Below are 22,544 nucleotides of genomic sequence, written 5' to 3' on the forward strand. Positions count from 1 at the left end.
GATTTTGGATTTTTCTGTGCTTTCATGAACAAAAACATCAACCAATCACATGATGCACTTCAGGTGTCGTTTGCGTATGTTTACGCCATTTTTTAAGTTATTGTTGGAGCTTTTCATTTTAGTATTTGGAGCTATTAGTTGTACTTACTAACTAAACCCCATAACTATTTATCTTGATGCTGTTTTGTTTGAATAAAATAGATTCATTTGCTGTTGTTAATATTATTACTTTCATCATGATGCAGTGATGCTTTTATTTTGAAGGCAGTGGTCAGCTCAGGTCAATCTAGATATGCAGGTGTAGGGTGGGAATGATTCATGTTTCCTGTTTCCAGGACGAGAGAGGCAGCAACGTTTTGTTTGTTTGTTTGAAACAGTAAAATAAATCTTCTGAAACGTTCGAATTAACTTTTGTTTCCTGCGTAGGATTCGTTCCTCCGTTGAATTTGAGCTTTGATTTTTTTGTTTTGTTTTGTTAATTCTGAGGACAAATCTGCACTACAGATATCTTAATACTTAAATACAAGTTGGGACAATTACATATATATATATATTTTTTAATGTTTTAAATCCAATTTAAAAAAAAATTCTAAAGAATGATGTGTTGTGAATCTATTTGAACTTTATTTTGAAAAAAACTGTCCAAAATTTGCATCTTGCCTGTGTTAAAGAGTTTTAGATTTTTCCGAGGTAGTGTCTCGCTTCTTTGTGTCATTTAGGTCTTAAATGAAGATTAATACCAACAGAAAAGTTTTTATAAACCTACTCAAGAGCTTGGAGATATTAAACCTCCACCGAACCCAGAAGCTTCGTCCTGAACTGGACGTGAAGCTCATCTCAGTTATTCTCCTAATTAAAGGTAACGTCAACGACGGAGAGCCGAGAAGATCCCAAAACTCTACAAACTACCAGAATGTTTTCATCATCTTCATCTAAGACTTATTATATCTCTGGAAGTGTCACCAGGAACTGAGGGCTGCCGTCGGGGTGTCGGTCCAAATCCCGGTTCAGGTCCAGCAGGTCCTGGTTGATGCCGTCCAGCTCATCCTGCAGGCTCTTGTACTCGTGGTGATCGCGGTCGAACTCCCGTTTGTAGGTCAGGCGCTCCTGCTCGTCCACGACGGGAGGAAACAAACTGTGGACGAGAGCAGAGAGAGAAATGAACTCGATGATCTCTGTTGTCGCCCCGTTTTCCTCCGACAGAACCGGATCGACTCGACGCTACGAGGGTCCGTTAAAGAATTCAGAGACTGGTAACGTGAACGTTTGTGATTTCATTGAAACTGGAGCAGAGAAACATCAGATTTATGAGGAACAGGAAATCTTCAACACGCCCCCTTACAGCCGAGTGTTCCTGAGCCCATGTGGTGATTTCCACTGAGTCAAACTCTGGAAATCATCAACAGAGAAACTTGAAACGTTTCAGAAAGTCTGACGGAGATGAAGCGACGAGCCGGGCGAGGTGTTCTGATGGTGGTCAACGTTTCAAGAGGGGGCGGAGCTTCACTATCCGAGATTGAAGAAGAAGGCGCGTCAGGTGAAGAGACACCAGGTGGGTCACCGTGAATTCGTCCCCCAGAGTCAGACTGTCAACACTGAGTTCCACTGGGAACTTTCTGAGGGGAAACATTCGCTGTGAACCACCTGAACTGTGGCGCCGTGGCAAAGAATTTTCATTTTCTCCACTCCAGATCGTACCACCCAATGCGCCGTCGTTACTATAGCGACGTCATGCTCAAAAATCAGATGCACTCACCCGCTGAAGTCTTCGTCCTCCAGCTCATCTCCAGACTCTGTCCCCCGGTCGTAATCCCTCAGTTTGGGCTTCAGGCCTCCAACAGAGCTGCTGAACTCAGAGTCTCTGCAGACGGAAGGAGACATTTTTAAAGCACCTTGTCGGGTATTATTTGTATTTCAGAGCCATCAATAACCCACGAACCCTCTGCAGACCCCCCACGGAGCCGGCAGGTCTAGTACACATGACGTCACAGCGTATGATGTAAATCTCACCCTGGCAGGTAGAGCGGCTTTTTGAGGTCCAGGAAGTCTCGCGACCCCCCGACTCTGTTGTTGGGGTCGCTGACCAGCACCTCCGGGTCTCCGGACACGTTGTTCACCTGCAGACACAAAGTCACACTTTACAATCAGAGTTTCAAGTCTGGACATTATTAAACAGAACTAAAACAGTCAAAGAGACGTCAACATGAGAGGAAATAAAGACACAAATTAATACACAATTAAAAACAAGATCAGGCCAAAGCAAAACACACAAAGCCTGTAAGAGCAGTAAATAAGAATTAGTCTCGTGCCCTTTTATGGGCATTTCAGGGCGTTTATTTATGTTAATTAGTAGCAACTGGCACAACACTTTCAATTTACGAGGACCGAGGGATTATTTATCAATATAAGAACCACAGACTGTTTATAAGAGTTCGTATCTTCAGGTCTGTAAAACGGTTCTGATCCAGAAGTGTCTTCAGCTGCAATACCAGCGAGTGCCACTAGAGGTCGGCTCCAAAAAGCCTCCGGCTCCATAGACTCCCATTCAACTTCTCTCATCAAATCCAAAGTGAATAAAATGTGTCCATCAGTTATCTCGGTGTTGTTAGCTAAAGTCACTCCTTCTTATTAGTTTTCTGGAGGTCCATCTGAAAATAATCCCTCATTCATTAGAAAAGAAGATTCAAGAAGACCTGGTTTTGGGGGGGCGTGTCTGTTTGATTGACAGGTCTGTGGTGCACCTCCTCCTATTGTTTGTTTTGTGAAATTCGACCCAGTTTTGAAGGCTGTGGCCACGATGACACGCTCTAATTGTGTACGAGTCGTTTACCCGGACCGACCGGTTCCTCCGTCTCACCCGAATACCAGCAGAACCTTCGCCAGCATCAACAACACAAAGAACCGATGTAAGAACTTCCCCCCCGCCGTGCCACAACCTGGAATGAAAACTATGCAGCAGGTTTTCAGGTGAACACTTTCGATCCGTCGCCGCCCTGAAGGGGGAAACTTTTATGATGTCGCGACAGGAAGTGGAGGAGGAACTTCTGCACTAATGTTTTTATGTTCATTAAATCTTTAACAGTTGTTTATAGTTGTAGAAGATTTTTTATTTTTTTAGAGCACATCATCCAAACGGCACTGAAACTAGAGGCCGAACAGACCACACCCAGAAACTACAAATGAAATCACACACACACACACACACACACACACACACACACACACACACACACACACACACACACACACACTGTGCTAACTAACCCACCATGTTATCTCTACTTGAAGTAAATAGTAGTTTTGTGAGGCGTTCAGGTACTTCGTGTCCTCAGGACGTCCCAGGGTGTCCTGTGTTGTGTTCAGTGGTCTGTGGGAGTTTTTAGATATCATATCCACAGTTTGTTTCCCCTGAAGAAGCTTCAACACTAAATCACTGAAGAATCTTCTTGTCATGTTTAAAAACAGACATTTAATGCAACAATTTCACCAAAATTCACCTGAATATATTTTTGTCATTTTTGGTCATTTTATAATCTTTTGACTCGTGTTAAAAAATATTTTTTTTTCCTCAGGTTAATTTCAACCAATCAGCTCGCTCCGAAACTGGCCGACAGTCAGCATATTTTTTTATATTGTTTTAATGAACTCCAGCAGCTCGACGAGGTGCTGAACGTTTATTCTGCGTTTAACGGTCACAGCGACTTAAAAAAATGTTCACGCTGCGCTCATCACTGTCACCAGCCGTCCAATCCCAGTGAAGGAGGGGCGGGCTAAACCACCGACACTGATCTCTGATTGGTCCGCTCCTTCAGAGTTGCCAGACTGTTATTCCCAGAGAAGGAAACCGAAGCTGTGAGCGACCGTCAGCGCAGACGGGCTTGAAAAATGCAGCGATAGATAAAGAAAGGTGATAATGATTTACGATATAAAAAGATTTGTATTCACAGGATCTTTTCTAAAAGATGTCGGGAGTCTACCTGAGGATCTGAGGGACGCCACTGTTGTGGACATTTTTAAAAGAAAACTTCAGACGTATCTCTTTCGCTCGGCTTCAAACTGAGACTCCATTAAAATCTCTGCAAACAGGAGTATTAAAGTCTCAACTGATTCAGCTCGGTAGCGTGATGTTCTTCGTTTACATCCATCTGATTGGGACCTATAGGCTCCGCCCACACAGACTCACCCACTCCCCGATGCTGTTGTGCATAGCGGGTTTGACCACCTTCACCTCCTCCCAGAGGATGCGGTCGCGGCCCCAGCGGCGGATCTGCGAGCGCGTCTTCACGGCGAACACCAGCAGGATGATGAGGGCGACGAACACCAGGAAGCCCAGGACGATGGCGATGGCCTGCAGACACACATCAGGGGGGAGGAGTCACACCGGTGAACACCTGGCAGGTTAAAGATGGGAGCTGAACCGGACGTCGCCACGGTAACGGGTCGGTTCACATCATAAACAACAGATATCAATCATTTCCACTGGTGTGTTTGAGGTCTTTAGATTCGTCCTTTAAAACAGACTTCTGCTCTCTGATCTGATGAAGTAACAGTTGAGTATCTGTTGACTTCAGACACTTTCTGTCCTCTTCGATCACTCTGCTGCCAAAATAAATCAACGGTGACTCGTGGAACCGGATTTTAATCTGGTGACTTCACTGCATGTTAATGAGCTGATTGTAAAATAATCCACAGACGGCTGGAAGCTGTTTATTTAGTTCACTATCTCAGTGGTTCAGGAAATCTTCAACATGCCTGTTTAGAGCCGGGTGTTCCTGAGCCCATGCAGTGATTTCCACTAAAGAATAAGGGCCCGAAGATCACAACCATCTAACATTGGTTGGTTCAGATTTTTGGGTTCAAACTGGAAATCATCAACAGAGACCCTTGAAATGTTTTAAAAAATCTAGTGATGAAGCAGCGAGTCGGGCGAGGTGTTCTGAGTGAACATTTCAAGAGGGGGCGGAGCTTCACTGTCCGAAGAAGAAGGCGCGTCAGGTCAGGAGACACCAGGTGGGTTTTTTCTTTGATGTTGGTGGGAGTTGTGCAACTGTAAATTCGTCCCCCAGAGTCAGACTGTCAACACAGAGTTCCACTGGAATTTTTCTGAGGGGGAAAACATTCACTGCAAAACCACCTGAACTGTGTCGCCATGGCAACGAGGTTCTCCACCATGACAACACGCCTTCTGCTCACAGCGCGTTGAAAACGGAGCACGTTTCTCACCCTCAACAACACAATCGTCTCCCTGCTGCTTCTTTCTGTTGCCCCAAAAAAATTGGACGGTAAATTCGGTGCACTCAGACTAAATTCACCAGGGAGGGAAGGACAACGAGGGACAGATGAAACTAATCAGGTCACAAACTTTTGATGTGCATTTTGTTTTCAGTTTTCAGGTGCATCATGTGATGAAACTTGGAGGACTTGGTTACATCTTCTCTGAGCTCCGTAACCCCCCTCCCTCCCCCCCACCTCACCTCCTGTGGCTCCACCACACAGTAGTGGTAGAGGTACTGGTTGAGGAAGATGCCCTGGGCCTGGGTCTGACTCTGGTACTGGGAACACAGCTGCCGGATCTGGCTGTAGTACACGGAGCCGGTGGACTGAGCCGTCGGGTTCACCGCCACCAGGTACACGATGGTGGCGATGATCATGAGGAAGGCCAGGATGGCGCAGATGATGATGGTGGCGAGGTAGAACTTCGGGGAGCGGGCGACGTTCTGCCTCGAGACGACCAGCACGAAGATGATGAGCACGGCGATGAAGGTGATGCCGGCGATGGCGATGATGAAACCTTTCCCGGCTTTGGGATCCATCTGAGTGTTTCCTCCGCCGTAGGAGCCGCTGCCGATGGCTCCGCCCACTCCTCCACCGTACGAGCCGCCGTACGAGCCGCCGTACGAGCCGCCGTACGAGCCGCCGTACGAGCCGCCGCCGATACCGGGCAGCAAACCTCCACCGCCGCCTCCCAGACCCATGAGGCTCATGTCGTAGTCCCACGCCAGCGTGGACGCCACGCAGGCGAACACGGCCACGCACATGACGATGATGATGATGCACAGGATCTTCATCACGCCCGGCGGCGAGGTCCAGCGGTAGAAGTGGAGCATCTTGTCCTCTTGGTAGTACGAGTAGGCGGGTTTGGACATGAACTCGCCGTGTCGGTGTCGGCTGCTGTGGCTGCAACGAGGAGGAGGAGGAGGAGGAAGAGGAGGAGGAAGAGGAGGAGGAAGAGGAGGAGGCAGAGGTCAGTTCAGGTGAGGTACTTCTTCAAAAAGGAACAGTTCAACATGTTGTTTTTTTGCCCATCGGAATGCTGCAGGTGTTAAAAATAAACGTTCCCTGTCCTCCTCTGTGATTTGACTCCGCCCTCCTGATGTCACGTTAAGGTGTAAATATTATTGCATAACCACCTAATTACATTTATTCAGGTTTGACCAGTCATTAACTGGATAAAATTCATTCTTCTTCTTTATTATTCTTATTATTTTGTTCTTCTTAATTAAACTATGATTATACTTTATTAGCAGCATAAAATGAACAGAAAAACTATTAATCACAATTATTTGGAGGACGCAGATTTAAAAAATTAACAATCAGCAGCTGGTGCATGTTCACATATTCATATTTCTTGATTATAATTAATCAAGAAAATAATCAGCAGATTAATTGATCATCAAAATAATTGTTATTTGAATCCTTGAAAAATTAATAATCATAAGAAGTTTATTTTAAGCATTTTATCAATAAAGTTAAAAGCTTCAATCAATAATCGCTGAATAAACAGGTGTGTGTGTGTGTGTGTGTGTGTGTGTGTGTGTGTGTGTGTGTGTGTGTGTGTGTCCACTCACTGCTTGCTGCCACTCGGGTGACTGTGTTTGTGGCTCGGCATGATGAAGCTCAGCTGTCAATCAACCTGCAGAGAGAAACACACCCAACGACCGTCCAGCCGTCATACGTGTGGATGAAGTCACGCGTTGAATCTGGAGCCGACTTTTCTAATTAATCAACTAAAACTGTCTGATTTTATCAGGTTCTTACAAAGTCTCGGACGTTTTACTGCTAGAAAGTTGAATTTAATGACAAATAATGAAGTAAAAACCGTCACGTTTGTGCTGATGAGACACGTTCCAGATATCTGGCAGTTTGAGTTTCATTTAAACGTTCAGATATTTTCTAACTGTTTAAAAACAACGAGACAATTTTGGTCTCTGTTGGTTTTCCTGCATGTTTTTCCTTCGTTAGCAGCAACTTGTTGACTGAAGTGATCGTTGACGGAAACAAGTTGAGAAAACTGTTGCAGATGTTCCAGGAACGCTGCGATGTGGAGCCGAGTATCACTTTATAAATGAGTCACATTCATGATGATGTCACAGTTTCAGCAACAACTTCCTCTAAGAAATATTATAAAACCGTGTCTCTGGTGCTGCGGACCGCGTTGGACACGACCGAGAGGGTCTTGACCTTTGACCCTTCTTTGTCATATCTGTCGGGATCCGTCCCGCCACATTTGTAGTAAACAGAAAAAGGATGCGATTTGGAACGACTTCCTTTCAACGCTTCTTCTTCCTCTTGTGGGCGGAGCTTCAGCGCCACCAACTCTGCAGCTCAGTCATGTGACTGTCTTCCACTGCAGAGGAGTGTGGGTCTTCTTAGTTTAGTACCTCACAGATTATAATTATAATTATAATAATAATAATATGGATGCATTTCTTTCTAAAACAACATGTCTGAGTTAATGTGGAGGAACGACAAACAGCAGCCGGATTGATTGACAGCTCGACCCATTCAGTGGAAACTCTTAAATATTGACTTTCTTCTTCTTCTGCTGAACATCAGGTCTGTTTGTGGTGAAACAAACTGATCTGTGCTGTAGATACTGGCACACACTCACACACACACACACACACACACACACACACACACACACTCACACACACACACACACACACACTCACACACACACACACTCACACACACACACACACACACACACACACACACACACACACTCACACACACACACACACTCACACACACACACTCACACACACTCACACACACACACACACACACTCACACACACACACACACACACACACTCACACACACACACACACACACTCACACACACACACACACACACACACACACACTCACACACACACACACACACACACACACACACACACACACTCACACACACTCACACACACACACACACACACTCACACACACACACACACACACACACTCACACACACTCACACACACACTCACACACACACACACACACACACACACTCACACACACACACACACACACACACACACACACACTGGATGCCTTATCTGAGAGTGAAACAACAGTATTTGTCTGCTCGCTGCCATGTTTCTATTAAATTGGTCCTTTTTATCACCAAACGTGACGGATTTCACTCCTTTAATGTCTCAGAGAGGTTTTAAACTGACAGAGAAACACACTAATAACAGTTTTAATGTCACATCAGACAGTCAGTCTTTTATACAGTCAGACTGAAGATAAGAGACTTGGGAGGATTTAATTTAGCTCAATAAACGCAGCAAAATAAACAACAATTTGAGGTAAAACCGTCTTTAAAAACGGTATAAATGAACATTTCTCGCGGTTTAACGGAGTTAAAGATGTCTACTTCCTCTCCGACAGATTCAAAGTGTCATTAATTCGTCTCTTCGTACGTTTCCAGGTTAAAATGAAGGTTTTGAACCCACCTGTCCTGAGAAGAACCGTCTGATCCCGGTGAACCGACGCAAACTAACAGCAGGCGCGCGACCGCTCCATCCGCACCGCGCGCTCAGGGAAGGGCACGAAGGGACGCGCCTACAGGTGTGTGCTCATCACGTGCTCTCCTCATCCTCCCAGGTGATACAGGACTAACCTGTCCTGTCCCCCTCCCCCCTCCTCCCTCCTCACACACACACACACGCACGCACACAAACACGCGCACATGCACGAGCAGCGTTTGGTCTTCCGGGCTCGACCTCGCGACAGGACTTCTTTCACTGTGGAGTTTTTTCTTTTTTTGTTTCAGATGACAAACCTGAAACTAAACCGTGTTTACAGGTGAACTTTCATAAAACACATTTAAATAAATCATTTTACCTTATTATATCTGATGTTTGTGGATTCATGTTACTGTTTTCCAGTGAACCCAAGAGGGTTTTAAAACTGTTTATTTGGATTAAAAAGGAGGAGACGGTTCCTCGCACATAAAGGAACATTTGATCCTTCAGTTTATTGGACAAATAATAAATCAAAATCATGAAATTTGTTTCATTCCAGCAATGAGTTAAGTTGAATTCAACTATAAAAATGAAATAAGGATTATTCATTTTCTAAAGTCATAGCTGCTGATCTAAATCTGAAAACAACATGCAGAAGTTTTGTGCCTGAGGCCGTGAAGGTTTTCCTGATGACCTAAAAACAAAGAAAAAGAAAAACACCTCCAGTGTTGCAAAACCTGAAACCCAGCGAACCAGTCGCTGCAGGCTGCAGCAGCCATTTCAGGAGCGGTGCGTTCACTGACATGTCTCCGGTCCGGGTCGTTTTTTTACCTGCAGGACGTCCGAGAGAGTCGAGACCCTCCTGAGCAGAGACGGAGGATTCATTTTCCTCTTCACTGTTTCTGGTTAGAACACTTCAACACAGAAAAACACTTTTTCTTAAATCAGTCTTTGAGTAAAATACAACTTAAAACACTGATTTTCAAGAAAACATTGCTGCTGTAATAATGTTCTGGTCAATAATTATATAAAACCAAGTCCATCATTGATATAAACTTGTTGATCCCACTATATTTTTATATATTTACTATTGATAAATCAATAAAAGCACATATTTCCTGTGTCAAACTCATATCTGTATTTGTTCTGGGGATAAAATAAACATCAGTTTTTGAATAAAATGAATTTAAACCATCATTGATAAAAACGTATTTATCAGACAATATTTCTACATATTTACTGTTATTATATCAGAAAAACGCTCTTTGCTGTGGTAAAGTTATATTTTTAGTTGTGCTGAGGATAAAAAAAAACTTAAGTGTGAATTCTGCTGCATCATGTTCATCATCAAGCAGACACGTTTATAGAAAGGTTCTTCATTTGCATAAAATCAGCAGGAGGATTTACAAAACAATAAAATACACATTTCATAAAACTGGCGGGAGAAAAACAAACTTAAAAACCTGATATTTAGTGAGAAAGAGCTTTCAGAAAACTTCAAATTCAATGTAAAAACCAACAGTGTACATTCAACGCATGCGCACACACACACACACACACACACACACACACACACACACACACACACACACACACACACACACACACACACACACACACACAGTCAGTGGACGTACGTCGGATCACGAATAACTGACACACACTTCGGTCACACGTGGAAAGATTGTTAAAAAGTACCGACTGAGGTGGATTTCTGTTAGCGGAGTGAGAAGCAGCTTCGTTTCTGTTGATGAGCAGCGACTAAAAAAAAAGAAGCAGAAAAAAAATGCAGTTCCTTAAATGGCCACTAGAGGCTCCAGCAGTGAGTCAGTCCCAGTGAACGTATATTAAAGTGGATGTAGCGTTCAGGTGTGGAAAATGAGTCCAGTGCCATAAACTGCAATACCAGCGAGTGCCACTAGAGGTCGACTCCAAAAAGCCTCCGGCTCCATAGACTCCCATTCAACTTTTGGGGGCGTGTCTGTTTGATTGACAGGCCTGTGGTGCAGTCAGGTTACAGCTATCGGTGGGCGGGACGTAGTATCGTCAGGTTTCCAATCAGATCGGTCAGATCCACTGCTGGCTCCTCCCCCAGCTCGTCCAAATATGGTCACTTCCTGCTCACCGAGGCTACTTCCTGTGAATGTTCCTTTAAGATGTCGTCTGCGTGACATCAGAGATCTCCACCCGTCTTGGTAACGGTAACCATGAACTCGGTTTAGCTGCTGTCATTCCAGTCGGTGGCCTTGTTGTACTCCTGAATCTTCTGCTTGATGTATGACAGCTTGTTCTTCAAGTACTCACACCGTTCCCTCTTCTCCACGTACGTCGGGTCCTGAGAAGAAAAACAGAAACGAATCGTTTAATGTTTCAACCACCATTTTAAAAGCCAAAACCAGGATGTTGTTGTTGTAATTTCTGTCACGGCCAGAAGGGGGAGACAGAAAACACACTCACAGCTTTCTTCTTCTGGTATTCGGTGATGATGCTGTCGATCCGCTTCTTCTCCATCTGGCTGGCGGGCCGAGCCGGCAGGTTCTGCATCATCTCGTCCATCTCCTCGAACCTGCGGGCCATGACCTGGACCTCGGCGTGCAGCTCCTTGTACTCGGCGTACTGGTCGTTGAACACGGCCCGGTACTGGTCCCGCTCCTCATCCGAGCGGATGCTGGGGTACTTCCTGTTGGGAGTGACCGGAGACGACACGTTAACGTTGGGAGTTTCCAGAAAAATGGATTAAAAAAAAGAGTCAGGTGACCAAACTGATTTCATTATGATATTAGTGATCGGGGAGGCAGGAAGTGACCATATTTGGACGAGCTGGGGGAGGAGCCAGCAGTGGATCTGACCGATCTGATTGGAAACCTGACGATACTACGTCCCGCCCACCGATAGCTGTAACCTGACTGCACCACAGGCCTGTCAATCAAACAGACACGCCCCCAAAAACAGGTCTTCTTGAATCTTCTTTTCTAATGAATGAGGGATTATTTTCAGATGGACCTCCAGAAAACTAATAAGAAGGAGTGACTTTAGCTAACAACACCGAGATAACTGATGGACACATTTTATTCACTTTGGATTTGATGAGAGAAGTTGAATGGGAGTCTATGGAGCCGGAGGCTTTTTGGAGCCGACCTCTAGTGGCACTCGCTGGTATTGCAGCTGAAGACACTTCTGGATCAGAACCATTTTACAGACCTGAAGCTACGAACTCTTTTATATGCAGACTGTTTGCTACATTCTCAAAGGTGACGAAGGACCAAGGCATGCTGGGAAAAGAAGCAGCGTCCTGTCAGAAAGTTGTACTCACGCCACGTAGTCGGCGATGACGAGCGGTTTGGGGATGTGTCCGGCCGGTATGTGACCTCGGAGGATCTCTGGCTGCATCATTGGAGCGGCGGCGGCGTTGTTGGCAGCGTCCATGATGTCCGGCTGGATGGTCGGGAGAGGAGTCCGCTCCGAGAACCGCGAACCGGCGCCGAGCTGCCGGAGATAAAACAATCAGACGAGTGTTCACGTAAACTGTTTGAAGCTCAGTCGGTTAGAGGAGGTGTGAATACTCACGACAGACAGCGGCACCGATGATCCGATGGTTTTCATCTGTTGAGACGGGAGGAAGAGAAGTTAGAAATACTTTTCTTGAACCCTTCCTGATTGTTTACATGAGATCGACTCCTTCCTACCAAAATAATATCGTTTTGATAAAAGTTGTTGTTGTTCTCAGTGACACTCTATTAGCTCCGCCCCCCTGCTGTTTACGGTCCAGCTGATAAATATTGTATTTATGTTATTTATCTAATTTCAGCTCAGTGTGAGTCGCTGCTGTGTTTCTGTCCTCTGATCTCTGCGTCTCACTGAGGGGGTGGAGCTTAAACCTCTGCTGCACCGACACAGGTTAGTTTAATACATTTCATATAAAAGTAGGTTTGTGTCTTTTTTATGCAACATAAAAGAGCATTTTCTCTCCCTGCAATCAAAAAATATAGGTTTTAAGTAAAAATAAATTAACCGAGAATAAAATGATGTGGGTTGTAAACAAATTATCGCTTGGATTCGTTGGTTTCAGTTTTTGAGACACATTTGTAATTCACATTATTTTAATTCTCAGTTCATAAGTTTTTACTTACAAACTTAAAAGTCTCTTTAAGAAACCTGCTCTTGAAAATGTAATTTTTTGCTGCATAAAAAAACATAAAAGTACTTTCATATAAAAGCTTCTGATACTTTTATTTACTTTATTGAAGACTACTTTATGTATTTAATAACACGTGGGCTTGTTTGACCATGAATTCTGAAAAACTGAGAACAAAGAGCTGAAGATTTATAGATATTGTTTTATGCCATTAAAGCACCGCAGCTCAACTTTTGATTCGTCGATCTGACGGTTGAATAAAACGTGTGTTGGGTTTAAACGGCGCCGGGACCGACCTCGTGCTCCAGCCCCTCCTTCCTCATCCTCGCCGCTTCGTGCCGCCACAGCTTCAGACACACCGCCGCGCTGATGAAGTACAGCGTCATGGTGATGAAGAGGAAGATGATGGCCGCCGTCTGCCCGGCCTCGGTGCGGCAGAAGGCGCCGTTCACCCCGTTGTTGAAGACCGGCATGTTGCACAGCCCCCCCCGGGTGGTGTCCCTCACGTACACCACGCCCGCCGCCAGGTAGAGCACCGCCAGCGCCAGGTTGATGGTGCACTCGGTGAGCGGCCACCAGGAGGAGTCCAGCAGGATGGCCCGGTAGTACAGCGTCATGCCCAGAACCAGCAGGATGACGGTGACGATCCACACCAGGCCGGCCACCACCAGGACGAAGGGCGTCTTGGGACCGGTGTAGTAACCGCCTCCCTGCCCGTACGCGCCGGCGCCCCCGCCCAGCCCGCCGAACAGCTGCGGCTGGGAGTACCCGTACATGTTGAACCACTCGTTGTCCTTGTGGACGTACGCGCACACGCAGGCGAACACGGCGGCGCCGAGCAGCAGCTGCACGCTGCCGAGGATCCTCAGCAAACCGGCCCACGACTTCATGTAGGCGTAGCGCAGGTGGTACTCCTCCACCCGCTCCTGGTAGGTCTGCGCCGACAGGTTGGTGGGCACGGCGGAGGCGGAGTCCAGGGCCTCGGCGCCCAGCAGCAGCCCGTCACGCTCCTTCTGGGAGGTGTAGCTGCCGCCGGAGCCGCCGTACGGGTCGCGGTAGGAGCCGGGGAGGGACGGTGACGGAGGGGCGGAGTGGGGCGGCGAGCAGGGCACTCCCGACGTGGAGCGGCAGGCGGCGCTCTGCATGAACGAGTGGGCGGGGGAGTGAGGCGGAGGGGGGGCGGACCAACCCTTGCTGCCACTGTTACCGCTGTTGCCACGGAAGAAGTTCTTGACCGAGTCGGGGATGAAGCGGCGGACCGGTTTGATGTCCATGGCGTCACGGTCGCCCTCCGTCGGCTCGTCATCGCTGGGCGGGTGGAAGGACTCGAGTCCGACCGCCGAATGCTCCGGTAGAGGAGGGGGGGGGGAGGGGGTCCAGGCTGATGGCCGGGACCGTCCCGTGCAGCGGCGGCGGGGGCGGAGGGAGACCCGGGTCCCGCCACAAGGAGCCCACGGGGACCTGGTCGTAGTACGGGATCTCCCTGACCCGGTCAAACCGGGAGACCGAACCGACTCCTCCGGAAGACATCTGGACCTGAACGGGTTCACTGGAATCACAGGATCACATTTCATAGTAGAACCATCTGTTGGTCGTTTACTATTAATGTCATAAACCTGTTTAATTTGGTTGCTACCAAGAAACAACCAGTTCAGATTCTGTCCGTCACCATCTTTAATAGTTCGGAGCGGTTTGGAGCAGGAAGTGACCATATTTGGACGAGCTGGGGGAGGAGCCAGAGGTGGATCTGACCGATCTGATCGGAAACCTGACGATACTACGTCCCGCCCACCGATAGCTGTAACCTGACTGCACCACAGGCCTGTCAATCAAACAGACACGCCCCCAAAAACAGGTCTTCTTGAATCTTCTTTTCTAATGAATGAGGGATTATTTTCAGATGGACCTCCAGAAAACTAACAAGAAGGAGTGACTTTAGCTAACAACACCGAGATAACTGATGGACACATTTTATTCACTTTGGATTTGATGGGAGAAGTTGAATGGGAGTCTATGGAGCCGGAGGCTTTTTGGAGCCGACCTCTAGTGGCACTCGCTGGTATTGCAGCTGAAGACACTTCTGGATCAGAACCATTTTACAGACCTGAAGCTACGAACTCTTTTAGAAACAGTCTGTAGTTTGGACAGAATTTCTATGAACAACAACAAACACTACTCGTTAAAGTCATCCATAAGAAGCAGCAAATATATAAACCTACAAAGCGTGAAGATAAATGATGTACGGAGGCAGCAGCAAGATAATTTGGAAGAGTTGATCTTACTTTTAAACTGAAGCAGAATGATCCGAGTTAATGAAACTAGTTTCTTCAAAATCTTAAAAAACAATTCAAATCCTCTTCAGTAGATTTCTAAAGTTTAAAGATCAACGCACTCGTTTTAAGGAAGAATTTCTGGATTAAACGGATTTTAAACTGTATTTATGATAAAGCTTTTATTTTGAAAGTCTGACAGGTCGCAAGAAAACAAAAACCAAAAACTGATTTGTGATTGTTTTAACGCTTTAAATGTTGTGTAATTTCACTGTTTAGAGCCAAAACATGGAGTAAGAATTAAAAAAAAACATCACGTGAGGCCGGAAGCAGCTAAAAATCTGAAGTTTGAGAGCCTCATGTTTAATACCAACCTGTTGATGGTGTTCAAAGTTTTCCTTTAAGAAGACCTGAGGAAGCAGGTGTTTCTGCAGGAACAACTTCTGCCGCAAACGGAATAAAAACACCGGAAGAAATAAACGACACCTGTCCGTTTTACGTGATGAATCGATAATCGTGTCATTAGAAGATGAAATGAATTCGACCGACCTGCTGCTGGTTCTCCGTCTGCTGTTTCCCTCCTTTGTGTCTCCGCTCGGTCTCACGCTGACCTCCGGTCAGGCATCTCTCCGGACTCCCGGCTGAACCGAGAACACCTGCCGGGACGGAAAACTGATCCCGGATCGTCACCGAGCTGAAACTCACCTGGCCAGTCTGACCGGCCTCGCGCTGCGTTCATGGACCTCCTCAAAAACATCCGACTTCACAGTCTCCGCTTCGACCAGACTGTTGTGTTTGTTTATTAGGAGGATATCGAACTGATTGAAATATTCATTTAAAAAAAGCACATTTAGGGCCCGAGCACCGATGTGTGAAAGTCCTGTTGTTATTCAAGCGATTATTATTCTCGTTCCTTATTTTTCTCCACAAAGAACTGCATTTTTGGAGGATTTATCATATTCAAAACCTCATGAAAGTTGGTAAACACATGTCTCCGGGCGCAAAATTTCGTATTTTAATGGAGTTGCGAGTGGGCGTGGCCAAATGGCTCGCTAGCGCCCCCTAAAGAGATGCCCCGGCGGCCACATTTACCTAAATGCACGAAATCCGGTGGACACGTGTATCATACCTGGACGCACAAAAAAGTTACATTGCACAGTTACCTCAACTCGACAGGAAGTCCACCATGTTGTATTTAGTCACCATTTTTGACAATTCACACAATGTTGTACTTTAACAAACTCCAACAGATTTTGTTGGACGGACTTGAAATTTAGTCTGTGCACTCTTAACAATTACAAGTAATCAAAATAATTAGTTTTCATCGATCGGTGTGCCCGTAGCGTGGCGGCCAAAAAGTGACTCAAAAATGACTTTTGGGTCGCTTTGCTATAGTATGACTTTTTGTTTAAAGTAATGATAAAAGGGGATTTGAACCCAAGACCTTTTAACTGAGAGACAACAGCACTAAACACTACTCCACCAATCTCCCCAGAAGACAATCTGCATTATGACCAATCTTTGTCTCACTATAACTCCACCGTACACAGATATTCTTTGGATAGTAGATATACGTGTTTTCAAGGAGGTCTGCAGTGATATTACATATCTTCCTGTAATGTGTTCGAGCCCCGCCGAGGTAACACACAAGGTCCATGGTTGACTGAGGGTGAGTCCCCTCAATAAGCCACATGATTCACAGAGAGTGAGACCTCCTAACCCTTCGAGGGTAAGGGAACCCAAACGGGTTCGAAAAAAATACCCAAAGTTTGTTGTCTGAAATATTCAAAATTCATGATTGTATATAGTATATAGTATATAGTATAGAGTATATATTATAAGCAGGGCGATGGGGCTAAGTTTGATGTTTGGCCGTGACAGGAAGTTGATGTTTAAGGTCAAACGATGCTCCAAACCTCATGAAACGTTGCACATCGTCAGGCACCAACTTTCATGAGTTTTAAAGATGTTAAAGCCACCAAAAAAAAATGATTTTTTTTTTTTTTTTAATTAAAAAAAAAAAATTAGAATCAGGAACAAAAAAAAACAATAAAAAATTTTTTTAAACTGCAAGCGGAAATATGCGGACCCTCGTGCGGCCCCGACCCGCTGGACCCCCGACCTGCAGACCACCAGGGCCGCAGATCACTGCTTGCAGTTTTACAGTTTTAATTATAATTATTATTTTCAGATGCTTCACATTAACTTCTATTCTGTCATTAAACATGAACAAAAACTGAAAACAATCCAGTTATTCTTTTTATATATTTTTTTGCCAAATTGAATTTATTTTTAAAACAATTTTCTATAAATTAAATAGAACCTCTGTTTGTGACCTTTATCGCTCAGAATTAATTGCTTTGAATTTAAAGTCAACGATATAACATCGTTTTAAATATTTGTTGTCAGATTCGGTCACAGCAGGTTCCTGTTTCACAATAAAAGCTTTGATGATAAAATAAAAGGGTTTTTGCCAACTGAAACAATGGAGGGCTTTTATATTTATGACAAATATAGGAAGTGTTGAGTTTGCCGTAACTTTAACTGGGCAAACGGGAGCGGATCAAAACGAGGCTTTGAGTCGACATCGTGAATCATTCAATACGCTTTAAATCTCTGAATCAGCAAAATAGGGACCCTTGTTTATCACCGATAGCTGTAACCTGACTGCACCACAGGCCTGTCAATCAAACAGACACGCCCCCTTAAACATATTTTTCTGATTAATGAGGGATTATTTTCAGATGGACCTCCAGAAAACGAAAAGAAAGGAGCCACTTTAGCTGACAACACCGAGATAACTCGAAATTATACTCCTGAAATTATATATATAGAGAATATTACTTTAGTCAATAGTTCAGACGTCTTTGGTTGACACTCCGACTCAGTAGGTGGCGGTACTGCGCCGTAACGCCGGATACCACCCGCCATTAAACGAAGAAGAAGCAGTAGAAAACGTCACTTCCGGTATTTCTGTAAACATCTACTGGTGGGAAGCTGCACCGCTGAACAGACGGTTTCCAGTCCGGTCCCGGTCCCGGTCCTCATCATGTCCCGCACCCTGAACGGTATCGTGGCGGTGTGTCCTGACCTCGGCATCGGGAACAGCGGCAACCTGCCGTGGCACCCGGTTCGACTCCGGTAAGTGACCGGAGGCACGAGACACTACGTCATCAATAAACTCTGATTAACTTTGTGTGATTCACGTGTTCTCTGTTTACAGTCACGAGTTCAAGCATTTCAGAAAGATGACAGCGACTCCGTCTGTGAAAGGTAACACGTGTTTTTATGGTCAATTAAAGTTTGTTGGGTCAGAGGTCAAAGTTCAGGTCACACAGGTAAACATGTCCAACAGTGGAGTCACGAGGGCCGAAAACAAAAAGGGAAGGTCCCAAAGAAAAGAATACATAAATGACATTATATCAAATAAACAAACACAAGAATATTTTTTAAATACTTTTTTTTTCCCTGCAACACACACGAACACGTGATTTTTTTATTCAAATAAATATATACAGTAATAAATGTACAAATAAATTAAAATGTGTCATTATTCAGTTTGTTTTTTTCCTTTATATTTCCTCAATCTTATCAAACACTATATTTATTCAGTTTGAACCACCATAAAAATCCATTTTGTGCACCATTTAAGTCAAATGGATGTAAAATCATTCCTGAGATCATCGAACTCGAGCTAAAGGTTGTTTTTATCTGATATTTGTAGCTGCACCACATAAACGAATAAATAAATAGTATTTACCAGGATATAACTAGAAACCTTGTGGTGCTGCAGGAAAGCAGAACGTGGTGATCATGGGCAGGAAGACGTGGTTCTCCATCCCGGAGAAGAACCGACCGCTGAACGGCCGGATCAACATCGTCCTCAGCAGGGAGTTAAAGTGGGAAACTCACCGTGAAGTCGCCAGATATTTTACAACCTGGATGAATGAAGCCAAAATGATGATGATGACTGTTAATTGTGCTCCAGGGCGCCCCCTGCAGGAGCTCACCACCTGGCGTCGGACTTCAGCTCGGCTCTCCGGCTGGTGGAGGCGGAGCTTTGTGAGCAGGCGGACCAGATCTGGGTGATCGGAGGCAGCTCGCTCTACCAGGTGATGTCGTGGAAAAGTGTCACAGAAAACTTTGATGCTTTTATTGGCACAAAAAATCCAAAAGTTTCATGTCCGTCCTACCGATAGCCTGCGAGTGAGGCCTTCAGGGGACATCTGTAAAGTGAAGTTACCTGGGTTAAGCTCTCTAAAGTGCATGAAAACTAAAGATTTGTAGAGTTCAAACACTTCTAAGGAAAAACGTATTGAACGTATTGAAGTCCGGATGTTTCTGATTATAAATGAACTCTGAAACATGAAGTATTCATCTGATGTTCAGTTCATGTGTCTCGCTGGTTTCTGCTGCCGCTGACGGTCGATTGAACCTCTTCAGGCTGACGGACACGCTGTAATTACGTTGTGATTTCTTTGGGCTCCCCAGGAGATGATGGAGACTCCGGGAACCAGGAGGCTGTTCGTCACGCGGATCCTGAAGCAGTTCGAGTGCGACACGTTCCTCCCCGAAATCCGTCCCGACGAGTATCGCCTCCTGCCAGAGTAAGACCTTCTCAAATGGACCATCGGGGTCCGTCGTCAGCTAGTTTCGGCGTTCAGATCGACGGTTTATTTGAAATGAAACCAAGAAGTTTCTCCGGTAACATCCGACTGCTGACGTGAAGAACCTCCCGTGAGCGTTGAACGTCGCCGTTAACCGTTGTTTACGTGGTGAAACGTCCAGTAAGGCCGGTTTTCTCCGGCAGGTTTCCAGGAGTGCCGTCGGAGCCGCAGGAGGAGAACGGCGTCCAGTACAGGTTTGAAGTCTACGAGAGCATCGAGCACCGAACAACAAACACCGTGTGATCTGTAGACGTGGACGACGTCAACGCAGGACGTGAAGGGATTTAGTTGAATGATTTTTACACTACGGTTGAAATAAACAGATTTCCAGCCGTCTTGTTTTTCTACGTGATTCTTTGTGACCACCAGGGAAGAAGATTAAAACCTTCGAGTGCAGTTAACATACTTCCATTAATCACACTTTTATCTATATGCCACCATACAAACACATCTCATCTCATTCAACATGCGCTTCGATATTGAAGCTGTGATTTCCTTCCTGATCTGAAGTAGAACCGAAGGAACGTTTTTTTCCTTTAATACGGACCAAAGAAACAGAACCGTGCCCAGTGCATCATGGGAGTTGTTACGACCGCCCACACAAAGGCTCTCTGACGAGGAAGTCCAACACAACAGAACGAGTCCAGTTGCAGAAAAAATATTCAGTTAATTTCTGAATAAAAAGGAAAAATAATCCAAATCACCACCTACGAAAGTCGACAGAAGAGAAAAACCACGAGACCCACGAAGGATTCTGGTTTATCTCGAACTAGAGCTGCGAAAAAGAGGACGACCGGATCCATCAGAGAACAACACGAGTAACCGGGTCTGTAGCAGAACAACGGGGCGTTCAGGGACACCTGAGCCGGCTCGAAGGCTACGTCCCGCCCACTTATATTGGAAACCTGACTGCACCACAGACCTGTCAATCAAACAGACACGCCCCCAAAAACAGGTCTTCTTGAATCTTCTTTTCTAATGAATGAGGGATTATTTTCAGATGGACCTCCAGAAAACTAATAAGAAGGAGTGACTTTAGCTAACAACACCGAGATAACTGATGGACACATTTTATTCACTTTGGATTTGATGAGAGAAGTTGAATGGGAGTCTATGGAGCCGGAGGCTTTTTGGAGCTGACCTCTAGTGGCACTCGCTGGTATTGCAGCTGAAGACACTTCTGGATCAGAACCATCTTACAGACCTGAAGCTACGAACTCTTTTATAAACAGTGTCATAAAACTGTTCACTTCAGGCTTTTAAATAGCAAAACGCTGACGGTAGTAATTCTGAATTTGAGGCTTCAGGACGGCAAAAACCAACGGGCGACGTCGCCGTCGGTTACCGTTTGACCTCGACAAAGAAGACGGCACGAATTTATGTAATTTCGATGCTTAATATAGCATATAGAATATAAAAGGTGTTAACTGAGGTCCTAATTTGAGTCATAGCAGGTCTTAACTTTTCTACATCGTGAACAGGAAGTCGATGAGTCAGTTAACCGACAGAAGGACGTCAGGTTTCGATGTCTGAAAAGCTGCGACCAGATTTCAAAAGCGGTCTTCGGTCTTCGGATCACCGCTCGACTTATTCTCCACCGCCGACTCCTGAATATGGTAATCGCTCCGCGGAGTGACTGTTGTGCAATCTTCACCAAAATAAAGTGTCTGAAGCCTTGAACCTCCCGCTGACGTCGGCGGCACCATTGTCGCTCCGCACGCCGACGGTGGGAAAAAAGAAAAGAGTCGTTCCTGCGCAAGTGCTTTTCACCAAACACCGGCGTCGGCGCCGGAGGCCGCGCACAAAGAGGAAGAGCTGCGATTGGCCGCCGGCCGCCTCGGCTGCGATTGGCCGGCCTCCCGCTCCCGTCCGTGGTATATCTCCTCCTCCCTCCCGTCGTCAGTCACTCCTGCTGCTGCAGCTCGGACGGATTCACACGGCGAGACGCGTTCAGGTACGTTTGGGCGACGCGTTTCTATAGCGATTTCTACATGCATCTTTTTGTGCCTTTCATTTTTGCGAGGGAGGAACTTATTTAATTTAACAGAAGAAATCTCAGCACATTAAAAGTAGAGAATAGAAGTCACCAGAGTGGATGTTTCACGCTGGTTTTTCTGTGTTTGAGAAAATATTCAGACAATAATTCTGTCGACTGGAATCCGTCTGCAGGAGAGTCGGACTGCGTTTGTCCTTGAAGCTTTTTTATCCGTCGTGTGTTGAACTGAGCGGCGATGCAGCTCAACGCGGTCATGAATACATGCGCCTACATTTAGAGGAATATTCATGATGCTTCAGTCTCTCTGCTGGTGAGCGTGAAAATTCAAAGGAAAACATACAAAATAAAAACCGTGGCCTTCACTTGTGGAGTGATGAAATGTGAAGGAGTGACATTTGGTGTGCCGCTCCATCATTAGTTATTCTGTGTGAGGTGGTTGAAGGCCGGCCGTGACCCCTCAGAGGAGCGCCGGCGGGGGGGTTGAATGTCACCCCGCAGAAAGAGAGTTCAGAAACCTGCTTTAAAACCTCGGCTTCGCAACGATGATTAAAAAAGTCCTTCGTTGTCGTGAGTTCGGACGCTCCCGGTCTTCATTATTAGTTCCTGCAGTTAAAGAAATCGATGAAAACAACACAACAGAGGTTCTGTTCACTTTGACCAGATTTCATTTCATTACACCATAACTCAGTAATTAAGGCTCAAAGTTGTTGTTCCTC

The 22,544-nt window shown here is 45.6% G+C and overlaps 2 protein-coding genes across 2 annotated transcripts in view; one reads left to right on the forward strand and one right to left on the reverse strand.

Moving 5' to 3' along the window:
• Positions 1–15,349, reverse strand: part of LOC138195683 (MARVEL domain-containing protein 2-like) — a 16,253-nt gene extending 904 nt beyond the window's left edge. Inside the window, 13 exon segments of the mRNA XM_069145314.1 lie at positions 964–1,135; positions 1,757–1,861; positions 2,011–2,117; positions 4,184–4,348; positions 5,475–6,177; positions 6,849–6,901; positions 9,592–9,662; positions 10,987–11,095; positions 11,218–11,440; positions 12,074–12,246; positions 12,328–12,363; positions 13,192–14,262; positions 14,264–15,349. Coding sequence (XP_069001415.1) covers positions 964–1,135; positions 1,757–1,861; positions 2,011–2,117; positions 4,184–4,348; positions 5,475–6,177; positions 6,849–6,901; positions 9,592–9,662; positions 10,987–11,095; positions 11,218–11,440; positions 12,074–12,246; positions 12,328–12,363; positions 13,192–14,262; positions 14,264–14,425 — 3,150 coding nt within the window. The 5' untranslated portion in view covers positions 14,426–15,349.
• A 2,784-nt stretch (positions 15,350–18,133) lies between these two features.
• dhfr (dihydrofolate reductase) lies at positions 18,134–20,167 on the forward strand. The gene is made up of 6 exons (XM_069145309.1): positions 18,134–18,306; positions 18,389–18,438; positions 18,959–19,064; positions 19,154–19,277; positions 19,657–19,772; positions 19,976–20,167. The coding sequence occupies exons 1-6, from the start codon at positions 18,215–18,217 to the stop codon at positions 20,073–20,075; spliced, it is 588 nt and encodes a 195-aa protein (XP_069001410.1). The 5' UTR covers positions 18,134–18,214; the 3' UTR covers positions 20,076–20,167.
• The last annotated feature ends 2,377 nt before the right edge of the window (positions 20,168–22,544 follow it).

This window comes from Embiotoca jacksoni, unplaced genomic scaffold (assembly GCF_022577435.1).
Source record: "Embiotoca jacksoni isolate LCO1_2020_lvr unplaced genomic scaffold, fEmbJac1.0.p SCAF_122, whole genome shotgun sequence".
NCBI lineage: Eukaryota > Metazoa > Chordata > Actinopteri > Embiotocidae > Embiotoca > Embiotoca jacksoni.

What these genes read in the sequence shown, in the direction of transcription:
- dhfr (XM_069145309.1), top strand. Translation starts at nt 18,215, where the DNA reads ATGTCCCGCACCCTGAACGGTATCGTGGCGGTGTGTCCTGACCTCGGC. An exon ending in TGGCACCCGGTTCGACTCCG is followed by an intron (nt 18,307 to 18,388) that starts GTAAGTGACCGG and finishes CTCTGTTTACAG; the next exon opens with TCACGAGTTCAAGCATTTCA. An exon ending in GAGGCAGCTCGCTCTACCAG is followed by an intron (nt 19,278 to 19,656) that starts GTGATGTCGTGG and finishes TGGGCTCCCCAG; the next exon opens with GAGATGATGGAGACTCCGGG.